This window comes from Pristis pectinata, chromosome 20 (genome assembly GCF_009764475.1).
Source record: "Pristis pectinata isolate sPriPec2 chromosome 20, sPriPec2.1.pri, whole genome shotgun sequence".
In the NCBI taxonomy this organism is placed as follows: domain Eukaryota; kingdom Metazoa; phylum Chordata; class Chondrichthyes; order Rhinopristiformes; family Pristidae; genus Pristis; species Pristis pectinata.
In genome coordinates, this window is record NC_067424.1 from 13579262 (window position 1) to 13605425 (window position 26164).

The 26164-nt window shown below is 37.8% G+C and overlaps 1 protein-coding gene across 4 annotated transcripts in view; it reads right to left on the minus strand.

The window, feature by feature from the left end:
• LOC127580729 (suppressor of tumorigenicity 7 protein homolog) overlaps window positions 1-26164 on the minus strand; it is a 129959-nt gene that overhangs the window by 37471 nt on the left and 66324 nt on the right. For all 4 annotated transcript variants that reach the window (XM_052034527.1, XM_052034528.1, XM_052034526.1 and 1 more), the window contains exons 4-11: window positions 24194-24248; window positions 22992-23107; window positions 19882-19960; window positions 18431-18585; window positions 16980-17077; window positions 16037-16151; window positions 13190-13262; window positions 8631-8733 (exon numbers count right to left, since the gene is read on the minus strand). In XM_052034527.1, coding sequence (XP_051890487.1) covers window positions 8631-8733; window positions 13190-13262; window positions 16037-16151; window positions 16980-17077; window positions 18431-18585; window positions 19882-19960; window positions 22992-23107; window positions 24194-24248 — 794 coding nt within the window. The remainder of the gene's footprint in view (window positions 1-8630; window positions 8734-13189; window positions 13263-16036; window positions 16152-16979; window positions 17078-18430; window positions 18586-19881; window positions 19961-22991; window positions 23108-24193; window positions 24249-26164) is intronic.

A 26164-nucleotide genomic window follows, 5' to 3' on the forward strand; every position in this document is an offset into this window, starting at 1 on the left:
TCCAACCCTTGCAATAAAGGCCAATGCCATTTGCTTTCTTAACTACTTGCTGCACCTGCCTGCTAACTTTCTGTGATTCATGCACAACAGCTAGCTCTCTTTATGTTCGACTCATATGCAGCCTTACCATTTTGATAATGATCTGTTTTTTGATTCCTCAATAAAGTGCATGACCTCACACTTTGCCCACTCACTCATGCATAACCACCTTACATAACATAGATGACAATTGCAGCACAGATCTCCTGCCTTTCACTAGAAACAACTGAAGATAATCCTTCAAAGGCATCTGCCTCTGAAGTTATCCAACTTGGTAGACATGGATTCTTCATCTAACAGTTTGAAATAGGTAGAATTGAGATTTAAAATTAAATCAAAATATTAATACGAGCCTTTGCCTCAAAAAATATGTACATTGAATATTTTACCTGCTCACATTCAGTGCAGAATAAAGTTGAATTGATGGATAAGTCATCCGGGTGACTGCAGAAAGCATTCCCAAAAGAAAGCTAATCCACAGAAATTCATGGACATAAAGGAGGCCATTCAGCTCAAACATTCCCATTTTACTTTTTTCCTTGTGAAATTCAAAACCAATCCTAAGAAGCCTGTATCTTCCTTGGATTTCGAATATTTATCTACTTTTCCCAATGGGGAGGGGAGTCAGGGGGCAATGCAGTACTGAGTGAGCCCTGTAATAATCCATAAAAACACACACAATGTACTCTACAGGGAAAAGCACTTCAATTTCTTAATGAAATAACCTTAAAAGCAAAACTGTTCAGTTGACAGCAAAGGAAAAAAAAATCAACTTCCACACAGTAAACCTTTGCCATAACCTGCAGCTGGAAATACAACTCAACACGATGGATTTTCTTTTTTGAACTTATCCCATTTTAAAGTCCTGCATCTGATCCTGATTGGTTTCCAATTGGACACGTGACTGATTTAGTTCTGAATTGTTCAATTAAGCTGCAGTTAGCACTTTTTCCTCTTCTATAAGATAAAAGCAGCATCTAATCTGCTTTAAAGCTTCGGCAAGATGCTATACTTAAATATGAGCCTGGCAAAGTATTTCATCCTCACTACAGGACAAAAATAATTTACACTTCCCCAGTATATCTTCCTATTGCCCAAACTTTCTTCCACTGCAGTCTAAATGAGTTTGTTTTTTTGATTTTGTGCCAACAGTAAGGCTGAGCCCATTCCATGCACTGACAGCTGGCGTCCACTCTAATGAGCTACTGCCGCCAAGAGAAAAAAACAGAATTAAAACAACACGTAATAAACAACAAAAGATATGACAGAGCAACTTCAGGCCAATAATCCAGCGGAAGGGATCAAGTGGCCGTTCATGACAACATTGGAACGGCTTGATTAGATTACGCGGCAGTAATCATTCCCATGTACCCCATTATGGTATACAATTCCCCATAGAAAGCGTATCTTGAGCATTTTATACATAACACCAATAATACTGCTATGAATAATTATCATTTCTATAAATTCTGTTTTAGGAACATATTTTTAACATGCAGATGCAATTTTATGGAAAACAGGTTGAAGTTATAATGAGAAATTTAAAACTGGTTCATGGAGAGTTCACTTTCTACTCTCCTTGTGCATTGAAGACGTCTCATCATAACCAGCTCCACTGGCAAAGATAAACTGAATTTTATGTATACACATCCTACAAATAAAAAAAATACAATTTACTTTCTCAAGGTTTGCATTTTTAATTAATTCAATGATATGCTCTCTTATCTTGTGGAAGCTCTCCAAACAAGGTTCTAACCAATTTGCTCAGCCAGCCCAATTCCTTGCTTAAGCAGCCAAACTCCTGATACTGACCTCTGCTGCGCACTGCTGAAATGTGTCTGACAATACAGGGGTGAAACAAGGGCAGAACATACACCATGAATGATAGGGCCCTATGGAGCATTAAGGAACAAAGGGACCTTGATGTACAAGGCCAAAGATCCCTGAAAGTGGCAGCATTTTATACAGGCTGCCGAAGGTAGCATATGGGATACCTTCTTCATTGATCAGGGGATAAGATACAAGAACAGGGAGGTCTTGGTACAACTTCATAAAACATTGCTTAAGCCAGAGCCGGAAGATTATGTGCAATTCTGGTTGCCAAACTATAGGAAGGATGTGATTGCTCCAGAGAGGCTGCAGAGGAGATTCACCAGGATGTTGCCTGGGATGGAAAGTTTCAGTTTATGAGGAAAGATTGGATGGGCTGGGTTTGTTTTCTTGGAGCAGGGGAAGCTGAGGGGGGACCTGGCACAGGGATACAAAATTAAAAGAGGCACAGACAGGGCGAGATAGGGAAAAAAAAATTCCCTTAAAAAAAATATTTTTCCCCCAGGGAAAAGTAATCAAAAACTAGAGGGAATAGGTTCAAGGTATGAGGGGAAAGATTTAAAAGGGGCCCAAGGGACAACTTCTTCATGCAGAGTGTGGTGCATGTGTGGAATGAGCTGCTAAAGAAAGTGGTTGAGACAGGTAAAAAAACATTTAAATGACATTTGGACAGGTACATGGATATGAAAGGTTTAGATGGATATGGGCCAAATGGGACTAGCTCAGGTGGGCATCTTGGTTGCGTGGATGAGTTGGATCGAAGGGCCTGTTTCCGTGCAGTATTACTCCATGACTCTAAGACTAGAGGACATAGCTTTGAGGTGAGGAGAAAGGAGTGTAGAAGGGATCTGAGAGAGAATTTTTGTTCACTCAAAGGATGGTTGGAATCTAGAATGTGTTGCCTGAGGGGCTTAAATCACAAAATTTAAGAAGCATCTGCACAAGCATTTGAATCGCCAAGGCATAGTAGGCTCTAGACCAAGTGCCGGTAAATGGATTAAGGTAGCTATGCATTTGATGGTCAGCCTAGACTGGGTGGGCTGAAGTGTCTGTTTCAGTGTTGCATGAGCATAACCCAAGTATGGAATTATGATTTATAATAAAAACCTTTACATTAAAATAATAGCCTCACCCCTTGGCCTCTGAATACTGGATGCCCTCAAATTTACACATTCTGACTGAATAGAATTTTTTAAAAAATCCCACACACAGCATTTGTAAAGTTTTTTTCCCCAAAGCAAAGTAAAAGTTCCAGAATGCATCACCATAGTTAAAAGCTTTCATAAATCTTGACCTGACTTTTTCCCACTAACATAGTAAAAGTCCAAGCAAAGCACGTCAGGGCAATTAATACCAGAGTTTTAGATTAGACAAATAGCTCAAGGCTGACATCTGCTGGACTGCATAGAAACCTTCAGCAATATTGCTAAATGACAGAGGAGCTTTTGCAAACGAGAATTTCCTTCTAAAAATAGTTTCCTGCTCGTAACTACACAATTAATTAATGCTTTACAAGTATGAATCTTGCAGACATATTTTAAATAATCCTGATGGCAAGTTAATATTTAGGTTTTAAGGGTTACATTATAGGAACAGGTTGCATTGACTTTATCCAGGGATAAAGAGTGATCAAACTGAGAAATTTAAAGTAATAAAAGGAGTTCATAGGATATTTCCTCTAGTTTGTTCAGATGTGATGTCGATAAATACTTCTTCACATACAGGGTAGAGGAAATCTGGAGCTCTCTCCCCTCAAAATACTATCAAGGCTGCAGGGGTAAATAGAGGAATTCAAAACAGAGATTGATAGTTTTTGTTAGGCTAGGGTATTAAAGGTTACAGAAACAAAATAGGTGTACTTAAAGCACAGATAAGTAACAATCTACGTAAATGGCAGTATACGCTGAAAGATGAACAGGCTCCTCTCGTTCCTATATTCTTGAGCGATGAAGCATACAATAGGAATACTTCCACATTTAATGCGGAAGGTAAGAACTAGGTAAAAGTTACAGCAGTGTATATATGGGGGTACCTTGGCCACTGAATGTATTGATTTCCTACAGTGGGTAGAACCATGATTTTCCAATACATTTTTAGCACTCTCTGATGAGGTCAGTTTTTAATGCCCAAGCCTAATTACCCTGAAGGTAGTGATTGTGAGCCATCTTGAACCAAGGTGTCCTTCCAATGAAGATAATTCTGCTACACAACGAGTTCCAGGATTTACATCTATAATGGGTAACGTTTCCCCGAAAACTATGTTCTGAAATATGCATGGCTGAACGCAAATAGATGAAGAATGAAATGCCACTTTATAGAAACTTTCACAACTCAGGAGACACCAAAACACTGAATAGCAATGAAGTACTTCTGAGGTGCAGTCACAGTTGTAAGGAAACAACAGCTAATTTGTGCACAACAAGCTCCCACAAACAGCACTGTGATCATGATTAAGTAATCTTCATTTGAGTGATGTTAATTAAGGGATAAACAATGGCCTGGACACTGGGGAGAACTCAGTTGTCTATGTCCAGCTGAGAGTCTTGTTCTAATATCATATCAAAAGAAAGTCAGAGAGTGCAATATTCTCTTTGTACTCCATAGAAAAACCAAATCAGATTTTTGTTCTGGAGTGAGGCTTATATCCAAAACCTTCCAACTTAGAACAATGAGTTAATGATCTGGAACTCAGGCTGTTGGAGTGGTGTAAAAAGAATCAATCGGAGCTTTCAAGAGGGAACTGGAAAGGCATTTGAGTGAAAATAATGTGCAGGGCTGTGTGGAAAGAACAGGAGCAAGGGACTGATTTAATGCTCCAAAAGTAGTAGTACAGTGGGCACAGTGACCTTCTGCTCTGCCTTTACCATTCTATGATTTAGAGATTGTACCCACAGAGTCAAAGTATCAAGGTGAACTGATAATTATCAAAGAATGAGCCATACAGTTCAAGAAGATTCCTAGTTTGCTTCTAAAGCTATGTTGAGTGAAGTTACCTTAAATGAAGCATTGCTGAGTGTGCTTCATGGTTTCAATATGATTGACTCAGGAAGGGCAGGGGGAAAATAAGGGTGACAATGTTGTCAATCAACCAAAATTTGGGGATGAGTGGGGAAATGTCTTATGATGTTAGTGAGAAAGTCCCTGACAGCAGGAATCTAATGCTGAAAAGATCAGCCTCCAATGGTGCATACAAAGATTGCACTATTAAATCAAAGAAAACAGACTACTTCTGGTGCATTTGAAGAATTTGAGGAAAAAGCAGTATCCAGAATTTGAGTAGAAGAGGTTACGAACTGGGTGAGACACTGGGTGAATCTGTACCGAGTCTATGAATTGATTTGAAAAATAAGATGGAGAAGCTTGAATCAATACAAGTGGAGATGGGGGAAACTGTTTGGACTTCGCCACATTCATACTTCAGCCAGCTCAACACACAGAAAAAAAACATGGCTAAATACTTTATCTCATCTCGTCAGTTCTCCCATCATAATTTATGTGAAACTACTGTACTATTCAGACCCTTGTTCCCACAATGTACCAACACGGCCCAGTGCCATGGTATTACTCCTTCAGGCAAACGTTAGCAATGGTTTCAGGGTTATGAATCAAAACAAATGATATTTCTTGGCATGGAATGCAGAATTTTCTTTGGGGTTAAATAAGCCTAAACACTACCCATTTGTTCTGCTGAAAGAACTTGATTCAATCCATACTCTAACTAATTTTGCAAAACAAAATCTTTGAAAACTGCCTAATGTTGAAATACCTTTGAAATGTCAATCAAGCACAAGAAGCAGGTGCAAGTTCACCAGCTTCACTTGGGGCAAACTAGAAAGGGAAGTCAGATACAAGAATATTGCATGTGGGTCTTCAATCAGAAATAACGTGGGAATTTTAAAATCCCATTAGAACCAGTTTCAACCATGGGAGCAACAGGGCTCCAAAAATGGCCAAAGATGAGCTGAACAGGAAAAATCTTCCAAGGAGAAGAGCTCATGACAACCTAGTGACCCTGTGGGAAAATGCATATGCACACATATCAGCAGAGAACACTCAAGTTATTGTGTGTTTCACTCAGAGTTATGTATGACATTACCAAATTAAAAAGGTAGCAAGATAAATTTACAGAAAAATAAATCAGACAAAACATACAAGAAAGGAGATAATGAGAGGTTTTCAAAAGCTTGGTTTAACAGAGAATTGCAGTGCGCTGAGGCTCCAGCCGAGAGAGTGTGGCAGTCCATACTAGACATGATATTTTGACTTTGGTATAGCGGTAGACTGGGAAGTTGGAAAGGCATTCGCAAGGTCAAAACTTAACAAATGAAAGGTCAAAATTCTACCAAAAGTTGGAAATTTCTCATTCTGGGTTTACTACTTTTCAAATTTTATATATCATCTGCAATCTTTGAAATTATTGTTCACACACCATATATATATTTGTAAATATAAAATCGCAGTCCCTGGTAAGTGCTAATGAAAATTCTCCTCTAGTCTGATTAAAAAAAGCAACCATTTAGCATCACTCTGGTTCCATCTACTTTCCTTCATTTGTTTCATTTAACTATTTCAGTGCAGTAAAACATCACAATCTGCTTCACAGATTAATCAAAATATTTACAGAAATAAAAACAAAATAAATATTAGGAAAGTTGACTGAAAGTCTTCTCAAACACATTGTTAGAGTAGGTGAAGAAGGTGGGTTTAAGGAGGAAACACCAAATACATGAACAGTTTCAATTCTGTCTCCATTTTTAAATTCCAAACATCAGCAAATCTTCAGAACTTGATTCAGAAAAGCTGCCTTTGTTCTTTCACTTATCTCACTATTCAAAAAGGAAATGCTAAAAATTTAAGTTCAACTGAAAACTAATATTACATCCATTTCAACATCCTTTTTAATATAAATTTGAACAATTCATAAGTTGTTGATATTGATAAAACATTTTTTTAAATCCAGATGCTGTGGAACTAAAATATGACTAAAATTCCAATTTGTTCTTACAGAATTAATTTACATTTAGAAATGAACTTGATGACAATTTTGATTAATGACTACTTTTTTTCCCCCATTTTAGTTGTCCCTCACAGAACATGTTGTTCCTATCTGCAGTAAAAGCCTCACTTGAAAACACCTTGTTCTTTCCCTAAGGCTTCATGCTTTAAAGTATGCAGAAGCAGAATTGGGCATAAAAAGTAGTACAATGCCTGTATGAGCCATCGTCAAGAATCATCCTTGAAGTGCCGGCTTAGCCCTGTTACCTTGGGTACACTCCACAGACTTATACATTAATGCCTAAATGCTTTCATTAATAATCATCCAAGTGCAAGTTGAATTCATAATTCAAAACAGCAACACTTAATAGCTATCAAAGGGGTATGTTGAAGTGAAGTACCATATGGGCTAATGACTTTTTTTAGTTTTGCTTTGTGAAATTTTCAAGCATTATTAAACTTAAATTGCCCAGTATTGCATAGTATTCCCTGAGGGTATTGGAACAACTGAGAAAAAAGAAAAAAACAAAAATCCTGAAAAGTGTTTACTGTGTCTATTAATGTCATTTTACATTGAAACATATGTCACAGATTTTACAATAACACTGCAATAATGAGATATTGTGAACACCAACAATAATGTTAATGTGGACAATGTAACTTAAACACATGCAACACACAATAAGCTGGAAGAACTAGTTAAACACATGTCAGGAATAGGGAATGAAATAATGGCTAGGAGAGATGAAAGGAGCCGCTTTGGTCTTCCAAATACTGAGAAGACACTTAAGCTCATCTATGACTGGATATCAGACAAGCATTCTCATAATTTAGGGATGGTGGACAGCCAGGAGAGGTATCAGTGTGCTACAGCTGATTATCATCAATACGCAGATGGAAATTAATTCTGTGTTTTCAGATGATGTCATCAAGGGGCAGCATGTAGATGAGAAGTAAGAGGGGACGAAGAATCAAATTTCGGCAACCACTCTTTCATTGGTCATGACACTAATAGGCAGGTCGATCATTCAAATGTACACAGTTTTAACTGGTAGTGAATATGGTGTGAATATGTCCAAAAGCTAAATTTTAATTTTTAAAAGAACATAATGTAAACTAGCCCCAACTTAATATTCACATTTATTTGGAGATGCATACAGAGTATTCGTACCACAAAATATCGCTGCCAAATTAAAGCAAGATACCAATCCTATTCTATTTACTGAAGAGCAATCATTTTACATCATCTTGCTGAACTATTATAGCACAGATGGAGGTTATTTGACTCAAAGCCTGTAAATGATTTTCATTCAAGTGCCTATCAATTCCATTTTTGGAAGTCTTATTTGACTCTGATACCCTTACCAAACCAACAGTTGAATATTAAGAAAGGACTTGCATTAAAAGTGCCTTTCATGTCCTGAGGATTTGCCACAGCCAATTTATGCATAGGAAGGTCCCATAAACAGCAGAGTAATTAATGACAATCTACATTGGTGCTTTTGGATAGGGTAAAAGAGTTGTGGGAAAACTGAGAGAACTCACTTGCCTTTTTAAGAGCAAGAGAACAAATGGGTATTTCTATCTGAAAGGGCAAATGGGGGCCCCCTTTTTAACATCTCATTTTGAAAAAAATACTTTATTTTTCAGAGCAGTACTGAATCTCCAGAGTGCATCTTGAATCTACATTCTGACTCTGAAGCTGGTGTGTTTCACTACCCGAGTTATCTGAATAAATGGAACAGAATGGTATTTGTCACACTTACCTTTGGCACATGTGGGTTAAACTCCACTGCTCTGTGTATTGCTTCCACAGCATTCATTTCTGCTGTGCTGAGTCCTCGCCGAGAGGCTGCCTCTGGTGAGAACCTATTATCAAGCAAGCAAAATGAACTTCAGTGTAAAGTAGATCCATTCAATACAGAAATCTAAAATTGAAATTGCTCCGTTCATAAACACCTCATTCTTTATGTACCCTCTCCTGCTGAGAAAGACCAGTGTTCTTTAGAAAAGACAGCTAAGGGAGGTGACTTCAAATTTATGAAGGAGTCCGATATGCTTGGCATCGTGAGGACATTTACACTTGTGGAGCTGTTGAATACTAATAGCCATAAATATATGGTAGTTACTAGAAAATCTAACAGGAAATTTAGGAGGCTTTTCTTTATCCAGTAGGTGGTTAGAATGTGGAACCTGACACCCCAAGTAGAATTTGAGATAATCACGTAAATGCATTTAAGTGGAAGCTAGATAACTAGATAAATACGAAGGAAAAAGTAATTAGAGGTTATGTTGATGGAATTGTGTGAAGCTGGCTTGTATGAAACATAAACATAACGTAGATCATTGGGCCAAATATCCTTTTACTTATATTTTAAATTTTATGCAACTCCATGAAACACCTCTGTAGACCAAGTATGGAGACCAAGGGCTAAGCAGAAGCTAAAGCACAATGTTTCACAAAAGACCTGGAAGAATTTTATCCCGAAAGCAAGTGATAATTTTTAAAAATCCGGAAACATCAGATAATGAAGGAACAGAATAGTGACAAACAAACAGATGCCTTTGATGACATGAAATTAAGCAATGCAAGCAATTAGCTCAGCATTACCGAACACAACCCTATGCCACATATCATTTTTACGTTACACATCCTGTTTAACTGGCATTCTTTGCTATCACAAAACATCCTTGCGACTAATATTTGTTGAGACCAGACTGCTATAATATGCCTTGGACGCCACTTAAAACAAAAAATATTTGTCCTAGGGATGTGCACCCGACTGGTAGGATCGTATGTACTGACCATCTCAGAGAGTGATCCCGAAATCTAAAGAGTCCATTTATAGTAAGTATGTACTGCAAGCTTTCTTCCCTATTGAATAATAATGAGCCATTATGTTTTTCATTACAATCTAGGCAACTTCTAAGTTTTATTTTTAAACTGGCAACAGTCCACATATTAAGGAACTAATCATATTCAATTTTACAGTCTTCAATGAGTGAAGATTAGAACTCATTAGCTGGGAGCTGACACTCATCCATTTCTGCCTGAGTGTCATTCAATTGGGAACTGAACTAAAGCATCTTCATAGTGGTGAGAATCATGCTACAGCTGCTATTTTCTTCAAAAGCGTAAGGTAGATGTCCAGATGCAAAGCAAATGCAGTGCTCTGGGGAATAGAACTGAATCCCAAAAGTACAATTTTAAGATACATTAAAATTCATGTCTAAAGTGAATGTGCAGAAATGTCAGCTCGAAGGATATTTTGAGTTTAGATCCTTATACTATAGGGAAACAAAAGGTGACTGAACACTCCAGTGAGACAGAACTCCAAGATCTCTGCATACTTTCAGCATTCTTGTGTATCCCTGATTTTAATCAATCCACCATGAGTAGCCGTGTCTTGATCCCAAGAACTGCAAATGGCTCCCTAAGCATTCTCAAATTATCTATTGCCGTCTTTAAACCACCTGTTCACTAGCTTATACAAGTGATGGTGTTACATTTTGTCTATTCTCTGGGTGGATGTTCCTTTAAAAGGTGCAACATAAATTCAAATGGTTGTTGAAATTTCACATGGCATAGTGGTACAACCAGGATAGGATCACAAATAGTTCACATCAGTCAACAACAAAATTTTAGGCATCAACTCGTTCCTGGAGGTATGAATAATTATGTTAATACAAATTCTGCCCACTGCAGGTGGATGAAAATTGGCTATCACTTAACTAATAGAAATCAAATATTAGCTAGAAAAAGATCCACATCAAAGCCTCAGAGAGAAGTGTTTCAATTTAGTATACTGCTAGGTGTCCAACAAAAATATTGATCAAGTTATCCAAGTAAGATAATCACATCATTAGCAATGTAACCTAAGAAGACCTGTACCATATGGTTTCAGGTAACAAAGGAACAAGTGTGTTTGAAAACAATGTGACCTTGGGGGAAAAAAGTGGTGATAAAAATTCTTCATCTGTTTAGTTGCAATGAATTGCTGCATGGAGTCTTGATTGAGGGATTTCCACTGCCTATGTTTGGGGTTACAGATATTCACAGATATGCAGGCTGGAATCTAATCAATGATTGAGATAATTTAAATACCGTGTAAATGATTCTGATGAATTACAGTTTGGAATATAATCAAGCATCCATGATTTTGTATCTATGACTTAATAGGAATACAAAGACACAAAATAACATATTAAAGATTGTCATAGTGAGAGGTAAATTGACCAACAGATAACCAGAAATGAGTCGAGCATAACTAAGGTCTACATTAAGGACTGTGCAAGGTTATACTCACATAAGCCACTACCCACAAAGCTAAATATATCTTGAATTTGCTGTCACTCATTATCAGGGCCTGTCACATAATTTCAGCTTTTCCAAAACAAGCACAGGAGATAGACATCACCTGTCCTAATCATCTCCAACAACATTATAATTACTTAGGCAAAATTCAATCATGATTACTGAGCCAGCATCTATTACACATCAAATGCAAAACCCTTGCCTTTGACTATAAATTACTCTGTAACTTTGCACTGCATCTGCACCTCTCAGTTTGTTCCCCTTAATATTTTTGATTGTGAAGGCCTTCAGCCTCCTGTGTCTCATTTTGCTCTATGTCAGTCCTAATTCACTGTAACAACCCCACTGTGATCTTCAATCTCACAAATTATGTTTCATCTTTTAAAACTTACGTTTGATTATCAAACATATCTCTCTACATTAAATATTCCTTTGTATAGTCATCAGCATGCTTTAAAACATGATAGACTTGTAAGTAATATTGTATATGCAATAACAAACAAATGTGCTACAGAATCAGGTCTCAGTTGGTTTGTACCTGCTGAGTAACATGTAAATTTGAATGATTGGCATTCCTTAATATACTGTATATGATCCACACAAAGTACATCAAATGGTGGATTCTAGGTGATTCAGTTAAAAGGTGACATGGCTGGGAACAAGGTGCCAAGCAATAACTTAAAACATCATAATTTGCAGCAATAACATCCTAGTGGTTTATCATCATTTCCCAAACCTCAAGAATTAATACCTTTCTGTTCTAAAGCATGTCATACAGATAATTACAATCCTTGCTTTTCAGGTGCTTTTTCCCTACTAGAACTTTTTCCATTGCATTTTACATCACATCAGCAACAGATAAGGTGGTAACGTATGGAAAGGATGGAGCTGTGGAACAACACAGGTAGAGACATCCACTTCATTACAGGTGCTAAAAAAATTGTAACTTTTTGTGTCACATCTTGATTTCATGCAGCACCATGTTAATATTTAACATTGCAATCCATGAACATAAGTATCACTTGCAATTCTGAGTTACTTAGGAGATATAGACAAGGTCAGAAACTGTGAAAGTGAGCACCAGTTATTTATAGCCAGCATCTAAGAGCTAAGAATGTACAATGGCCTTGAAATGGGTCCAAGTCATTAATACTACATGGGCATTCCGAAGAGTTACTCAGCTTTGTATTCATCTATTAGGTCTACTATGGTAACTTGCATGAAATCAGTGGCAGATATTGCACTGCATGACTTTACAGGATTGGAACAGTAAAAAACTTAATACATTGGAACAGTCTGCAAAGTCTCCACTACAACTCAGTTAGATCATGACAAATATGTATCTTAATCAACCCTCCAGTGCAGCTCAAAGAATAATGCAGTGTGCAACTATTTTAATACTTTTTGAAAACAATATTACTAACTTCTCATCATGTTCTTTATGGAAAGTTAACAGACATAATGTTTTATACTAGCTAGCAGTTAAATTCACCATTTAAAATAATGTTATTCATCTGCTAAAGTGTACATACTTTTAGTTTTACAAGACTAACTGATGAGAAATAAACTCTTGTGTTCAATATAGAGATTGCAGATATCACATCTCTAACATTTTATGTTTCTGAATGTAGTGCAGAGAACCCTCCTCAACTGCTCAGAATGATATCGTCAGGATAAGATTCATCACAGTCCACTTGATTAAATGAAAACAAGATGGACGTTAAGATTAAAATTTTAAGTAAAATATTTAAAATAAAGTTTAAATAGAAGAGGCAGGTTCAGAGAGAAAAGTGACAGAATTATATCTTCACATACAAAACATGTGGTTTGAGTTTGTAACTTATTTATTCTGTTGTTGGGGGTAATCATAATTTCCAGGAACTAATCAAACACACCAGTTTTGAGTAGATAGGTTAAAAATAAATTTCTGAATACTCTCATTGGCAGTGAGCATTACTTCTCAGGGCATTATAGCACTGGAAGAGATTACAGGGAAGGTTTGGTACTCACTTGTCTGAAACAGCTCGTGCTTTTAGCAGTGCAGCTGTATAGCATATTGTTGCTGATTTTGGCAAGCTAATATCTGCAATCAAAGACAACATAGATTAAGGTGTATAATCTATACAAGTTCAATACATGGAAAAATTCAGCTTTATCACAACAAAGCCCGAGTAAATAAGCTACATATCACTCCCTGGACTCCTTTTCCGGCCCAAACCATACAAAACTGCTCCCCAAAACTCACTTCCAGATATCGATTACTTTAATGCCCTTTTCTGTACATTCCACTAATAAAATGTTTGCTTAAAAAATAAGTGCAGTTTTGTAAATTTTCTTTATGCTGCTCCACTAATCCAAGGACAAATGTCAACTGCAGTTCACAATGCTATTTTCACCCTGACAAAATAAATCTAGGAATGCATGCAAAGGAATTAGCCTCAAACAGCAGAATCAAACACCGTACTGACAATGATAGCATCTGTAAAACTGATCAATATAAGCTGATGATGCTTGGTGTGATATTTCTTGAGTCAGGGAGGCATTTAACTAAATAATATTGAGAAAAAAATTAAGACAGAATTTTTGAAAGAAATCCTGTATACCACATTGTTTTCTCCACAGTTAAAAGTTAGTATAAACACTTTACAAAATGTTTGAAAAAGTTGCTATTCATGAACTGAGTCATGAAAATTTTTTGTGAGGTACCAAACAGATTAGGGATAAAGGAATTGTTCTTTGATAGGCAGGGTGTAGCAAGTTCTGGGCTCTTTAAAGACTATATTCTGTTCTCAGCATTTAACCATACAGTGGCATGCAAAAGTTTGGGCACCCCGGTCAAAATTACTGTTACTGTGAAAAGCTAAGCAAGTAAAAGATGACCTGATTTCCAAACGGCATAAAGTTAAAGATGACACATTTAATATTTTAAGCAAGATTACTTTTTTTATTTCCATCTTTTACAGTTTCAAAATAACAAAAAAGGAAAAGGGCCCGAAGCAAAAGTTTGGGCACCCTGCATGGTCAGTACTTAGTAACACCCCCTTTGGCAAGTATCACAGCTTGTAAACGCTTTCTGTAGCCAGCTAAGAGTCTTTCAATTCTTGTTTGGGGGATTTTTGCCCATTCTTCCTTGCAAAAGGCTTCTAGTTCTGTGAGATTCTTGGGCCATCTTGCATGCACTGCACTTTTGAGGTCTATCCACAGATTTTCGATGATGTTCAGGTCAGGGGACTATGAGAGCCATGGCAAAACCTTCAGCTTGTGCCCCTTGAGGTAGTCCATTGTGGATTTTGAGGTGTTTAAGATCATTATCCTGTTGTAGAAGCCATCCTCTTTTCATCTTCAGCTTTTTTTTTTACAGACGGTTTGATGTTTGCTTCCAGAATTTGCTGGTATTTAATTGAATTCACTCTTGCCTCTACCAGTGAAATGTTCCCTGTGCTACTGGCTGCAACGCAAGCCCAAAGCATGATCGATCCACCCCCGTGCTTAACAGTTGGAGAGGTGTTCTTTTCATGAAATTCTGCACCCTTTTTTCTCCAAACATACCTTTGCTCATTGCAGCCAAAGAGTTTTATTTTAACTTCATCAGTCCACAGGACTTGTTTCCAAAATGCATCAGACTTGTTTAGATGTTCCTTTGCAAACTTATGACGCTGAATTTTGTGGTGAGGACAGAGGAAAGGTTTTCTTCTGATGACTCTTCCATGAAGGTCATATTTGTGCAGGTGCCGCTGCACAGTAGAACAGTGCACCACCACTCCAGAGTCTGCTAAATCTTCCTGAAGGTCTTTTGCAGTCAAACGGGGGTTTTGATTTGCCTTTCTAGCAATCCTACGAGCAGTTCTCTCGGAAATTTTTCTTGGTCTTCCAGACCTCAACTGTTCCTGTTAACTGCCATTTCTTAATTACATTACGAACTGAGGAAACACTTTGCTATCTTCTTATAGCCTTCTCCTGTTTTGTGGGCATCATTTATTTTAATTTTCAGAGTGCTAGGCAGCTGCTTAGAGGAGCCCATGGCTGCTGATTGTTGGGACAAGGTTTGAGGAATCAGGGTATTTATAAAGCTTTGAAATTTGCATCACCTGGCCTTTCCTACCAATGACTGTGAACAAGCCATTGCCTTAACAACCTAATGAAGGTCTGAGACCTTGGTAAAAGTTATCTGAGAGCTCAAATCTCTTGAGCTGCCCAAACTTTTGCATGGTGCTCCTTTCCTTTTTTCACTCTAAAATTGTACAAAACAAAAATAATACACTAATCTTGCTTAAAATGTTGAAAAGAATGTTTCATCTTTAACTTTATGACTTTTGGAGGTCAGTTTGTCTTCTACTCACTTAACTATTCACAGTAACAGAAATTTTGACCGGGGTGCCCAAATTTTTGCATGCGACTGTATATGTTTATGATTTGCATAAAGGAATAGAGAGTTGTACAATTAAATTAACAGATGACTGTTCAAAACTATAGTAAGTTGTACAGTCAGGATCAAGAAGTTAAAAGAACAAAGACTTGGCAAATGAATGATATTGTAGTAGAAGGTGTTTAATGTGGTGAAATATTAGAAGTATGAGCAAAGGACACCTTCTAGATGGTTAAATCTGCATCACATTGAGAGAAGTACAATCACTTGAAGGTGTTCTGTTAAAGTTTTATTTGATATCAGCAGATGAGAGTTCCAGACTGTGCTCCAACAACCAACACGAAGGAAAATAATATTGTGTTTTAAAAAAAATTACACTTTACAAGGTGAACAACAGTGTATGGTAATGAAGAGAAGGCAGTATAAACACATGGCACTGAACAGAATTGACGTTTTGTAATTAGATTTTTGTTTTAATTTGAGACGCTTACCATCATATTTGGCCAAGACTACCTGTACATCAGCATATGCCTGAAGCTCCAAAAGAGCTTCTAATAAGTTTTCATGGATATTCAGCATACTAAGGAGTGGAAACTCTTTCATTAACTGCAAAAGAAAATGGGCAAATATAACTGATCATCAAATGCCATGTCATGAAAATAACAAATCTAATCATTTAAGACCATGTCTACATCCATGGTAGGACTGTGTGTACTTGGATAAATTATTGATCTACCATTCAATAATACAAGTTGTCTCTACACAGAAAGGAAAATCTGACAAATTGGTTCACATCACGATAACAGAACCCTCCCTTTCTCTGCATGAACAGACTGCTGCAAAAGGCTGAAAATGTAGAAAAGCAAACTCAGCAATACATTGCAAATTATTTACATGCACTCTTAAAAGCATCATAACTATTATGGTAAGCCTTTTTATTGCATCTGTGTAAAGATGAGGCAAGACCAGTTTATAGAAGTCGCCTACTGGAATTTATCACCGACACAAAGGGATATGATATTGGTCAATTGCAGTGCTTTTTACATCCTTGGGCCACCAGATTCCACATATTGCAAGGGAGATGTATGCTCTTTGTCTGTTTCAATGATGTTGAGGGATAAATGTTGGTCAGGGACAGTTATTCATTCTTCCAGTAGCCAAGGGACCTTGTAATTTCTGTCAAACTGGTGGACTGGGCTTCCCCAATATAAAGACAGCACTCACCAATGCTGTTTCAACAGTACCTCCCAACCCCTAGCACAAGATGACCCAAAAGAGCAGACATGTGTCTGCAAGTTCCCCTTGAAATTAAATTCAACTCTGGGCCAAAGGCCATTTAAAGTAGGCTTGATGATTACAAGTGAATGACACAGAAGAGGCTGAGATGCAATTGTTTCTGCAGTTCTGTGAAGGGAATATGGCCCTGTCACTTACATCTCTCATTAGTTTCACTGCTTCTCGTATTCTTCCCAGTTTTCTCGCACACATCGCAAGCCTTCGTTTGATGTAAACTAAGACGTTTGTGTCTCGCCCTGGCAAAATAAGACGAGTTAGGTTAAAGTCCAAACCCATTTCAAATGAAAGTTATTAGTGTCTGATGATCATGTGAAAATCAGCTTCAATCTTCATTTGAACAGTATATAGAATCTTACTCTGGTGTTACGGTTAAGTTTTATGATTCTAATCCTGGATTTCAAATCCATTCTTGGCCTTGGCCCTGTTCCCTCTCTAACTCCGTAGCTCCCTCCATTCTTCCACACCAGAGTATTTACTATTCTAACTCTTAAGCTTCCCCAATTAAAATCACTCCACCTTTGCCAGTCAAGCCTTCAGTTATCCAGGCCTAATGTCTTCAATTTCCTCCCCAAGATATTAAACTTATTTTTAATTTAAGTAGCTCATTAAAACCTCTCTCTGATCAAGCCTTTGGTCATTCATCATATTATCTTTTCAAGTTGCTTTGGTGTCAAGTTGTTTGATACAATTTCTATGAAGATCCTTGGGTATTTCACTCAGCTAAACATGCAATATAAACACAAGCTGTAGTTGTTAACATTGTAATGGCGTAAACACTTCAGAGATCGGGGGCATCTGTCCCAACAAAACAAAGATGAACACTCTGTCCACTCTATTTCAACTCTTAGATGAATCAAAAATGTACAAACATATTTATTATCCTGTGGTTATTAAATCACATTCAACAATATTGTATTAATACAGTTAAGAAACTTCAGTATTGTGCTTTGATCAAGTCTATGTAAACCATAAGAACCAAAATGTTACAAATCAAATAATTACATTGAGATATTTTCAAATGCAAACTTCATACTTCAACACACCTCTGATGATGTACAGCAGGGGTGGAGCTGAGTGCAGTGGAATAGTACGATGGGATACAAGAGACTGTAGATGCTGGAATCTGAAGCAACACAATATGCTGGAGGAACTCAGCAGGTCCCAACTCTATCCCCACTCCCCTCCCTTACCTAACACAACTGCCTGAAATCTTACATCCCTCCTCCGTCCACGAATCACCCCAGACTCCTGTCTCACCTTTCCCCTTTTCATTATTCTGGCCATCTCGCCTCGCAACTCTCAGTCCTGATACAGAGTTTCAACCCGAAACGTCCACAATTTCTTCCCTCCCACAGATGCTGCTCAACTTGCTGAATTCCTCCAGCAGATTTGTTACTGCAGTTTGTCTTTTATTGCTTGTCAATAAAACTATTATTATATTCCTTTACTACACTGCAACTCACTGTAAGTTGCATGCTCCTCAAACTTATTATTAAAAGGCTGGCCCAAGTGGCGAAGGATTGCAGAGACTTCCCTTAATGTTTTTATGCAGCAACACATCAATATTTATGGCATAGTAGGCAGCTTACTGTGTTGTGCCTCCTGTTGAGGGCTGTGGTGCTGAAGCTGCTGGCTCCTTCTGTAACACACCTCACCAGCTTTTAGTGCCTGTTTAAATAGTTTCTCAGCTTCAAGTATTGTGGTTGTTTCCTCCTCAGCAAGGAGAACGTATGCTGTGGCGCACCTAAGATGGAAAAGAAACAAAACAGTTGGCACACTATAGTTGGCATGTACACCAGTTTAAAATAGTGCACCTCATAACTTTTTAAAATTTTAACTATTTTTATCTTTGCAACACTTTGACTTGAGATGAGATAGTGGTGACTAGAGATTGCCTCTTGCCCTTGAGGGATATAAATGTGACCCAAAGTGAACACCCCTACAATAGTTATTTTCCTGAAAACACAAACTAATACTTCAGAGTTATAGCATGACATAACAATGGAGGCCATTGGGCCCAACATGTGGGTCAGCTCCTTGAAGGAACTGTCCAGTGAAGTTCACATTTTTCATTATATTTGCCTACAGATGACACCCTTTCAAATATTTCTCATCATTTCTTAAGGCAAAGAAAAAGGCCATTCAGCCCATCAATTCTATGCCAGCTTTCATGGCCATTCCCATCAGATAGAGGGTATTAGGATTAATGTTGGAGTTTGCAGGCAACAGGATGATTTGCCCTCTTTTATATTTGTTATTCACATCTCCACAGATTCTTAGAATCACAGCTAATTACCACTTTGCTCAAACTCTTTATTGTTTTTGTACTAAGGGTATTCTTATACAATCATAAGATTAGGTATTAGGAGCAAAACTGTACATTTTTTGTAAGGGGAGCGGTACAGAATTTGGGGTCAGGGTTATGTCCACTGCTTTCCATCTTAGCTGCAATTACTGTGTCAACTCCACATCTTTGTCAGACTGTGTACGACCAGATACACTCCTTAAGTATTACAACACAAAGGAGTTAATTTGGCTCATTATACCTTGAGGATCTCCGAAAGCTCTACAAATTAGTCCCACTTCCCTGCTCTTTTGCAGCATATATCCTCTTTTTATGTTGAAATCCTTCCAGCCACCTCAGAAACAATCAAAGAACTCTTTGACTAAATGTAATTGGTGAAATAAATTCAAGCACTTTTGTGCTATAACACAAGTGATTTTCAATGTAAACTGAGCACTACTTTTAATGCACTATTCAACATACTAAACTTTCCTCAGCAATATGTCAATGCAGCCTTTAAGCAATTTGCACTGTTTCCTCATTTCAAAATGTTAAAGGTCATACACTTGGCAGCAATCCCCCCATCCCCTTATATGGTATAAAATGCAACATTCAGTAAATTCAAAATGGAGATAAGAATAAGGAGATCACACACTGAAGCAATTCCATTAAACGAGTGGATCAAAGACCTTCAAGAGCTTGATATAGATGGCAGAGGCAGAGTGTGAAAATCACATTTGGCAGTATAGAACATACTCATTGTTTAACTCCAAAGCTTGGTATGCTGCCTTCATTCTAGCTTGAGCATTCCTCTCTCGCCAGGCTTTCTGCATCACTGTTAAGAGAAATAAATGTAAATAACATGGTTACTTACATCTGACACTCACCAGCATAGCAACAGAAAAACTAGACAGGAAAAGAAAACCACTTTATTTAAGCCCACATTTGACTAGAAAGCCATTACATGTTTCCATCTTAAAAAGACAGATGTTCGAACATGGATAGGTGCAACCCAATAGACTGAAGTATAACGTAAACATTAAATATATTATTAAAAAAATGATTTATGCTGTGTTGCCAATGGCCACATGATCCCAAGCAAGGATACAAGTTCAGAATTTTACACATGGCATCTGGAAAATGTCACCTAACACATCAGTCGAAAGATGCCCGTCTCATGGTTCTTCACATGAAATATGGCAGGTGTGAGAAGAAGAATCAAAATGCCTACTCTTTCATCAGCCTTTGCTTGCCGAAAGCCCTGACGGTTGTGGTAATAAATCAATCAAGTCAAGACACTCCCAAATCCCTGGTGTGTGTTAAATCTGCTGTCATCAGAAGGGTAGCAAATACACAAATTGGTCTCAGTGCTCCACGCTCCACAGCAAAGACAAGCCAGAACCTGGTAGGTCTGATGTTTCTGATTTTGACTTCTTCTGGCATTTCACATGCACAAACCAAGCATGTTTAGTGAAGATTAGTGGATGGAAAATAATTTAACCAGTACGTGGCAACAGAATCGAACAAATATTTAAATGTCCAGCACTGAGTATTTATTTTACACTTTCATTTCATACTGAAACGATCAATGTAAATTAGCCACACCAACTCGTCTCATCAGTGATAGTCCAGCAGTGACTCCAAAAGGATGGATGTAATTACTGTGCTACAAGTTGACAGGTAATTTCCATTACAACTATAGACAGAGGGCTTTATACTTGAAAAAAAATGACAGAATGTGCATGCATGACATATTTTAATATATTAAACTACTGACCAAGTCCTACACTGTTGAAGCTGCAGTCCTTTGTTACACTCATGTCTCATCTGCTTAATTTCAACTGTTTGTAAAGATTTTATGACACACTCGAAGAAGAGCAACAAGGGCTTGATCAATATTTTTCTAAGTTTGCAGTTAAAGCAGATGATTTAGGCATTTCTATTTATGCAACTTTTCAGCCTCCAAGTTCCCAATTTTTCAGCAACGACAATAGTTCAAAACTGATCAATTGTTTTAAAGCATTTTGGGACATCCTGAGGTCATGAAAGGTGCTTTGTAAATGCAAGTTCCAAAACCACAAGTGAAATTTGGAACAGTGTACATTAATTGGAGGAAAAAAATAACAAGGCTCAGGTCAGCTGCTGTGCAAGATGAAAAGGTCTGCAACTACAATGAACCTCCTTTAGAAATCTACCAAATGTGAGGACTTGGATTCCTTGCGTGCAGTAAGGTCTGATCGTAGCTGGGTTGCAATTGCAATTGAGAATCCTACTCAAGAAATTAACAACTGTTCTTCCTTTTACAGATGCTACCCAACTTGCTGAACAGTCAGTGCTTTTATTTTATGTTTATCTCATGGTGGAAAGGAGCAGTAGCCCTTTAGATCCTTCTCACAGATATCAAAGCACCTCCAGGTGAAAACACTGTTCAGGAAACAGGAACAATATGAAAATGAGAGGAAACTCAGACACCAACTATAGAGTGATGTTCTGCACATGTACTTCAAGAATTAATTTACCACCAGAAATTCACAGCGATTTATTGAAAAATAACTCATTGCTGTCCCCAGGGGATTTTTTCCTCTCCTGTCTTGAATTGATTCAATGCAAACAGTCCTTTGTTTTGTTTTTTTTGAGGACACTAAGATGTCACTATTCATGGAAGCATTTCAGCAATGTGTCATAAGGCTACTGCATCACAGAATGCATCATCACGCAATCCATTTTTGCCCTGCCAGGTTGCCTGTCATAAATTCAAGCTTACCAGAAGGAATCCAAAGCAGAGACAAACACTTGCTGATTTTTCATCTGACTAATCCCTGAGGCTTTGTGCACAGCAGAACATAAATGCTAAGTCAAAGTAGACACTGGCAAGTTACTGTCTTCTTACAAGGGTTTAAAATGGAAGAGGCAGATATACAATTTACACTGGTGATATGCCATTTGATGCTCTAATCCACTATCTAATTAAGTGAAGTCTTCATCCTGAATGAAAAAAAAATCAGCTAACATTGCTGGGAAACAGAGTATACTATGGAGAACACTAAGTTTAAAAGTGAAAGATGTAATTAATATGATTGTCAAACAGCAAAAGAAAGGGTGTGAATTTCACTCCGCTTCGTAAGATAGCCAGCTGAACTCCTAATGTGCAAGGTAAACTGGAAAAAAAGCAACTCAAAGCCTAGATATTCCTCCCCCCCCCCCCCCCCCCCCCCCCCCTTCCCTAGGGTGAACAAGGAATTTGATTGAAATAGTATCTCCTAAGGAGTGACAACTAACACCAGGTTGCTGGTTAGAAAATGGGACAAGAAACAATGTTTATTTAATAAAGAATTAGGCCAAACCCTTTCAAATTTCACCTGGCAGTTTGACCTCTTACTGCTACAAAACTTAAAACTCCCTCAATCATAAGGCTTCAGTGAACTGAGTGTAATTGGAATGGGGATGTTAACAAAAGAATGTAATAACAAGTTAATCCAACAGGAACCGAGCCTAGTAATTACATACCTGAAAGCTTTGGTAACCTCCATTAAAAGTGCTTGTGCATTGTAATATTCTAAGAGTATGTTTATACTGTAGCTACCTGAGCTCGGCAGTCACAGAGTCTGACTCACAATGAATTTCTCATATGAAAAGCATGCCAGCACAGGTGTGCATAGTTAGTCTAAGATTTAAAAATTTTGAAAATCCAAACTCTCACAAATTAAGTAGTTCTGTCTTAAATGACACCATCCCACACCCTAACAACTCCTAGCATGATTAAAAAACTTAGTTTGATGTTCCACGAAGGATGTGTTTCACAACGACAGCATTCTTGCACCCTAAATGCTATCGGATTTCTCTGCTTGACAGTATCTCGGACTCACCTGCATCTGCGGGTCTGACATGATCTGTGTCACATGTGAAAAACGTCTGATGGTCCTGTGCAGAGAGATTCATGTCATAATATGTCAAAGGCTCTCTTCCTGTAACCCATGTGTATCTTTAGAAAAAACAAAAAACTGGATTAGTGAACAGTAAATCCACAAAATAAGGCTATGATCGGGCTGCAGTCTGAAAAGTGTCAGCGTCATTCATACATCTGGCTGAAGCCCAAATGCATTAAAATGTTTGGAGACAAGAGTCTGCAGATACTGGAATCTGGGGCAAAAAAACAAACTGCTGGAGAAACTCAGCAGGAATCGGGTACAATTACTATGTACAAGTGGCATTTAGACAGGCATGTAAATATGCAAGGTACAGAAGCATACAATCTTAATACGGGCAAATGGGATTAGTGTTATTAAGTAAAAACATTGGCATGGACATGGTGGGCTGAACACCCTCTTTCTGTGTTTTACTATTCCATGACTCCATGCTCATACTGGTGTGTACAACCAAAATATTAATTCAAAGTAACCATCAAAATAATTAACAACAACGTTTGCACCTATGCAAATGATACATTGTCCTAAGGTAGAAAGTTAATCAACTTCAATTAATGTTGTGCTTTTTGAGTTGTGCAACATTACTGCTGAGGAAAAAAATGATTCACTTGTCCATCCCTCAAACTCACACATTCAAAGCCAAGGAGTAAAATTCCCACAACTCAAATCCACCAAAGATTAAATATGGAGTAAAACTCCCTTTACACTACCTCAAGCACTCACAGGGTAGATGATAAGCCTTGGGCTTTGAATAAGTTCACAGAAACACTGAACATTACGATTTGTTGGCTGCTAGTTGCAGTGCATGGAATAACGGTAAGATGTTCCTGTTTCAGTCATAAATTAAGCACAAGCTCTTGCAGTGGTGGCAATAAGTTTAAGACTCCAAGGGAAATATCTGTGCAACCTTGTAGTCCCAACCGCCTGAGCTACAGAAGCTCTTTTCTCAGGCACAAATACCATACTTGATGGCACTAACTATGCCCATTGTGGAAGTTTCAACAGCTCTGTTTTGTTTTAAAATGGAGAGGAAGCATTGCATTTTTTTCTCTCATTCTCACTCCACCCACTTCATCCCCACATGCACGTACACACAAACAAATTTTGCCTCCATCACCATACTCGAGACAATATTGACATACCTGTTGTACTCAGCTCCTCTGAAGAGGTTCAGCGGGTTTCTCCATACCTTACATTCTGTCAAAACAAATTTTCAAACATTAATTTAAGGCAAAAGGATGGACAAGAATTTAATCTAAAATGCTGATAGATTTATTTCTTAATGAGTCCCTAGTAGGGATTGGTTAGTGTGGTGAAGTGTTTGACAGGCCTTTCACCTCTTAACCCTAATGAATGGATAGAGGAAAGAAAGCATCTTCTATTTGCTGGCTATAAAAGTCCAAAGTAAATTGAATTTGTACTTAATCCAAAGTCTAATGATAAAGTTCTTCCAATGACAAGACAATTTGTACAGTACTTATATGGTGCCGATATTATCACAATATGTCCCCAGGTGATTAATATGAATATGTCATATGACGACAATGATCCAAGGGGGATTTGAACAAGAGAATGAGAACTCTTAAAAAAAATTCTTAAAACCTGCATAAGGAAAAATGGAAGATGGAGGAATTACTAAATGCTTGTTCAAAGAGAAAGGTTTCATGGAGATGGAAGTGCTAAGGAGGGAATTAGAGGCTGAACGTGACTTTTTTCCCCTTGTTCATACTGTGTGAACATCGCTAACAATACCAGTATTTTTTGTCCATCCTCAATTGCCACTGAACTGAAGAGACCGTTAAGAGTCAATCACACTGGTGGGGCTGGAGTCACATGTACGCCAGACTGGGTTAGGAATGCAGATACATTTTTACAGTAACTGGTAGCTTCATGTTTCCATTGATGACACTAATTTTTTTCTTCTAGAACTTACTTAATTACTTGCAATTAAATTCTCTGACTGCTAAGTTAATGGCAAATGTAATTAGTAAACATGAAGAAGTTAGGGTCAGAGTTTGGGTGAGATTGGTAGTATGGTTAACTGTGAGGAGACAAATTTCAGGACTGAGGAACTAAGAATCAGGAGTCTTAGATTCCCAGTGGTAAACTTTGTTCCTCACAGTTCACAAGGCTGTGATGATCCATGAGGGGGATGAACATTAAGATATTGGTAGCTGTAGATAGAAGCCACAAACTCATTCAGTGGCAGCTGATCCTGGAAATTAAAAAAAAATGTGCAAAAAAAAGTGAAATTTTAAGATTGAAACTGAGTAGATTGATGCTTGATAACCAAACTAAATATCTGAAATGGAAATATACCACTACTCTAAATACTGATAATGCTCAACTTTGACAATCTTGGCCAATGAAGGAACACATCTCACGTTCATTTTGCTACTTCTATTCTCTATGTTATGACAATGCAACAATTAATGGTTAATGGGATTAACCTCTTAAAATGCTTAGATTTACAAATTAATATAGAGTCAGCCTCACTTTGAAACAATCTATGTCTAACCAATCCGAAATCTATAGGCATATATAAAAAAAAGAGACTTATCTATTTACAATACTACATGAGCAGTGCTGTGATGAAATTCATCTTGCTCCTCTCATGCATTTCCCAATGTATCCCTGCAAAGTAATGCCCTGTGCCAGTTGCTCCTTCTCACCTGTAAGTGTCCCTCCACAGCTCTGGATTTTCAAGATTCTGCTTCTCCTGTGCCAAAGTTATTTGCCAGTTACTTCCCCACTGCATTATCTGCATCTCCACTTCTCAGCTATCCCATTCTCCGACACTGCCTGCAGCTCTAGCTGTTCCTGCTACTGCAATCAAGTGGCAGCATGCTCAAAGATAGCACTCTCACCTCAAAGTCAGAAGTCGGTTGAGGTACAACTAGAGAGACAAGAGCCCCTAATCTATGTGGACACGGCAATGCAGTATTATAGGAAAGCATCACTGGTACAGTGCCCAGTTAGTTGCTCTTATTCACCCAAGATATCAATTCTGGCCTAAAGTGAAAATGTATAATCTGTATCACAGAACAGAGGAGTTCATCCTGGAGTCTTGATCAATATTCATCCCACAATCAACAATAGTTAATAGCAAGCTG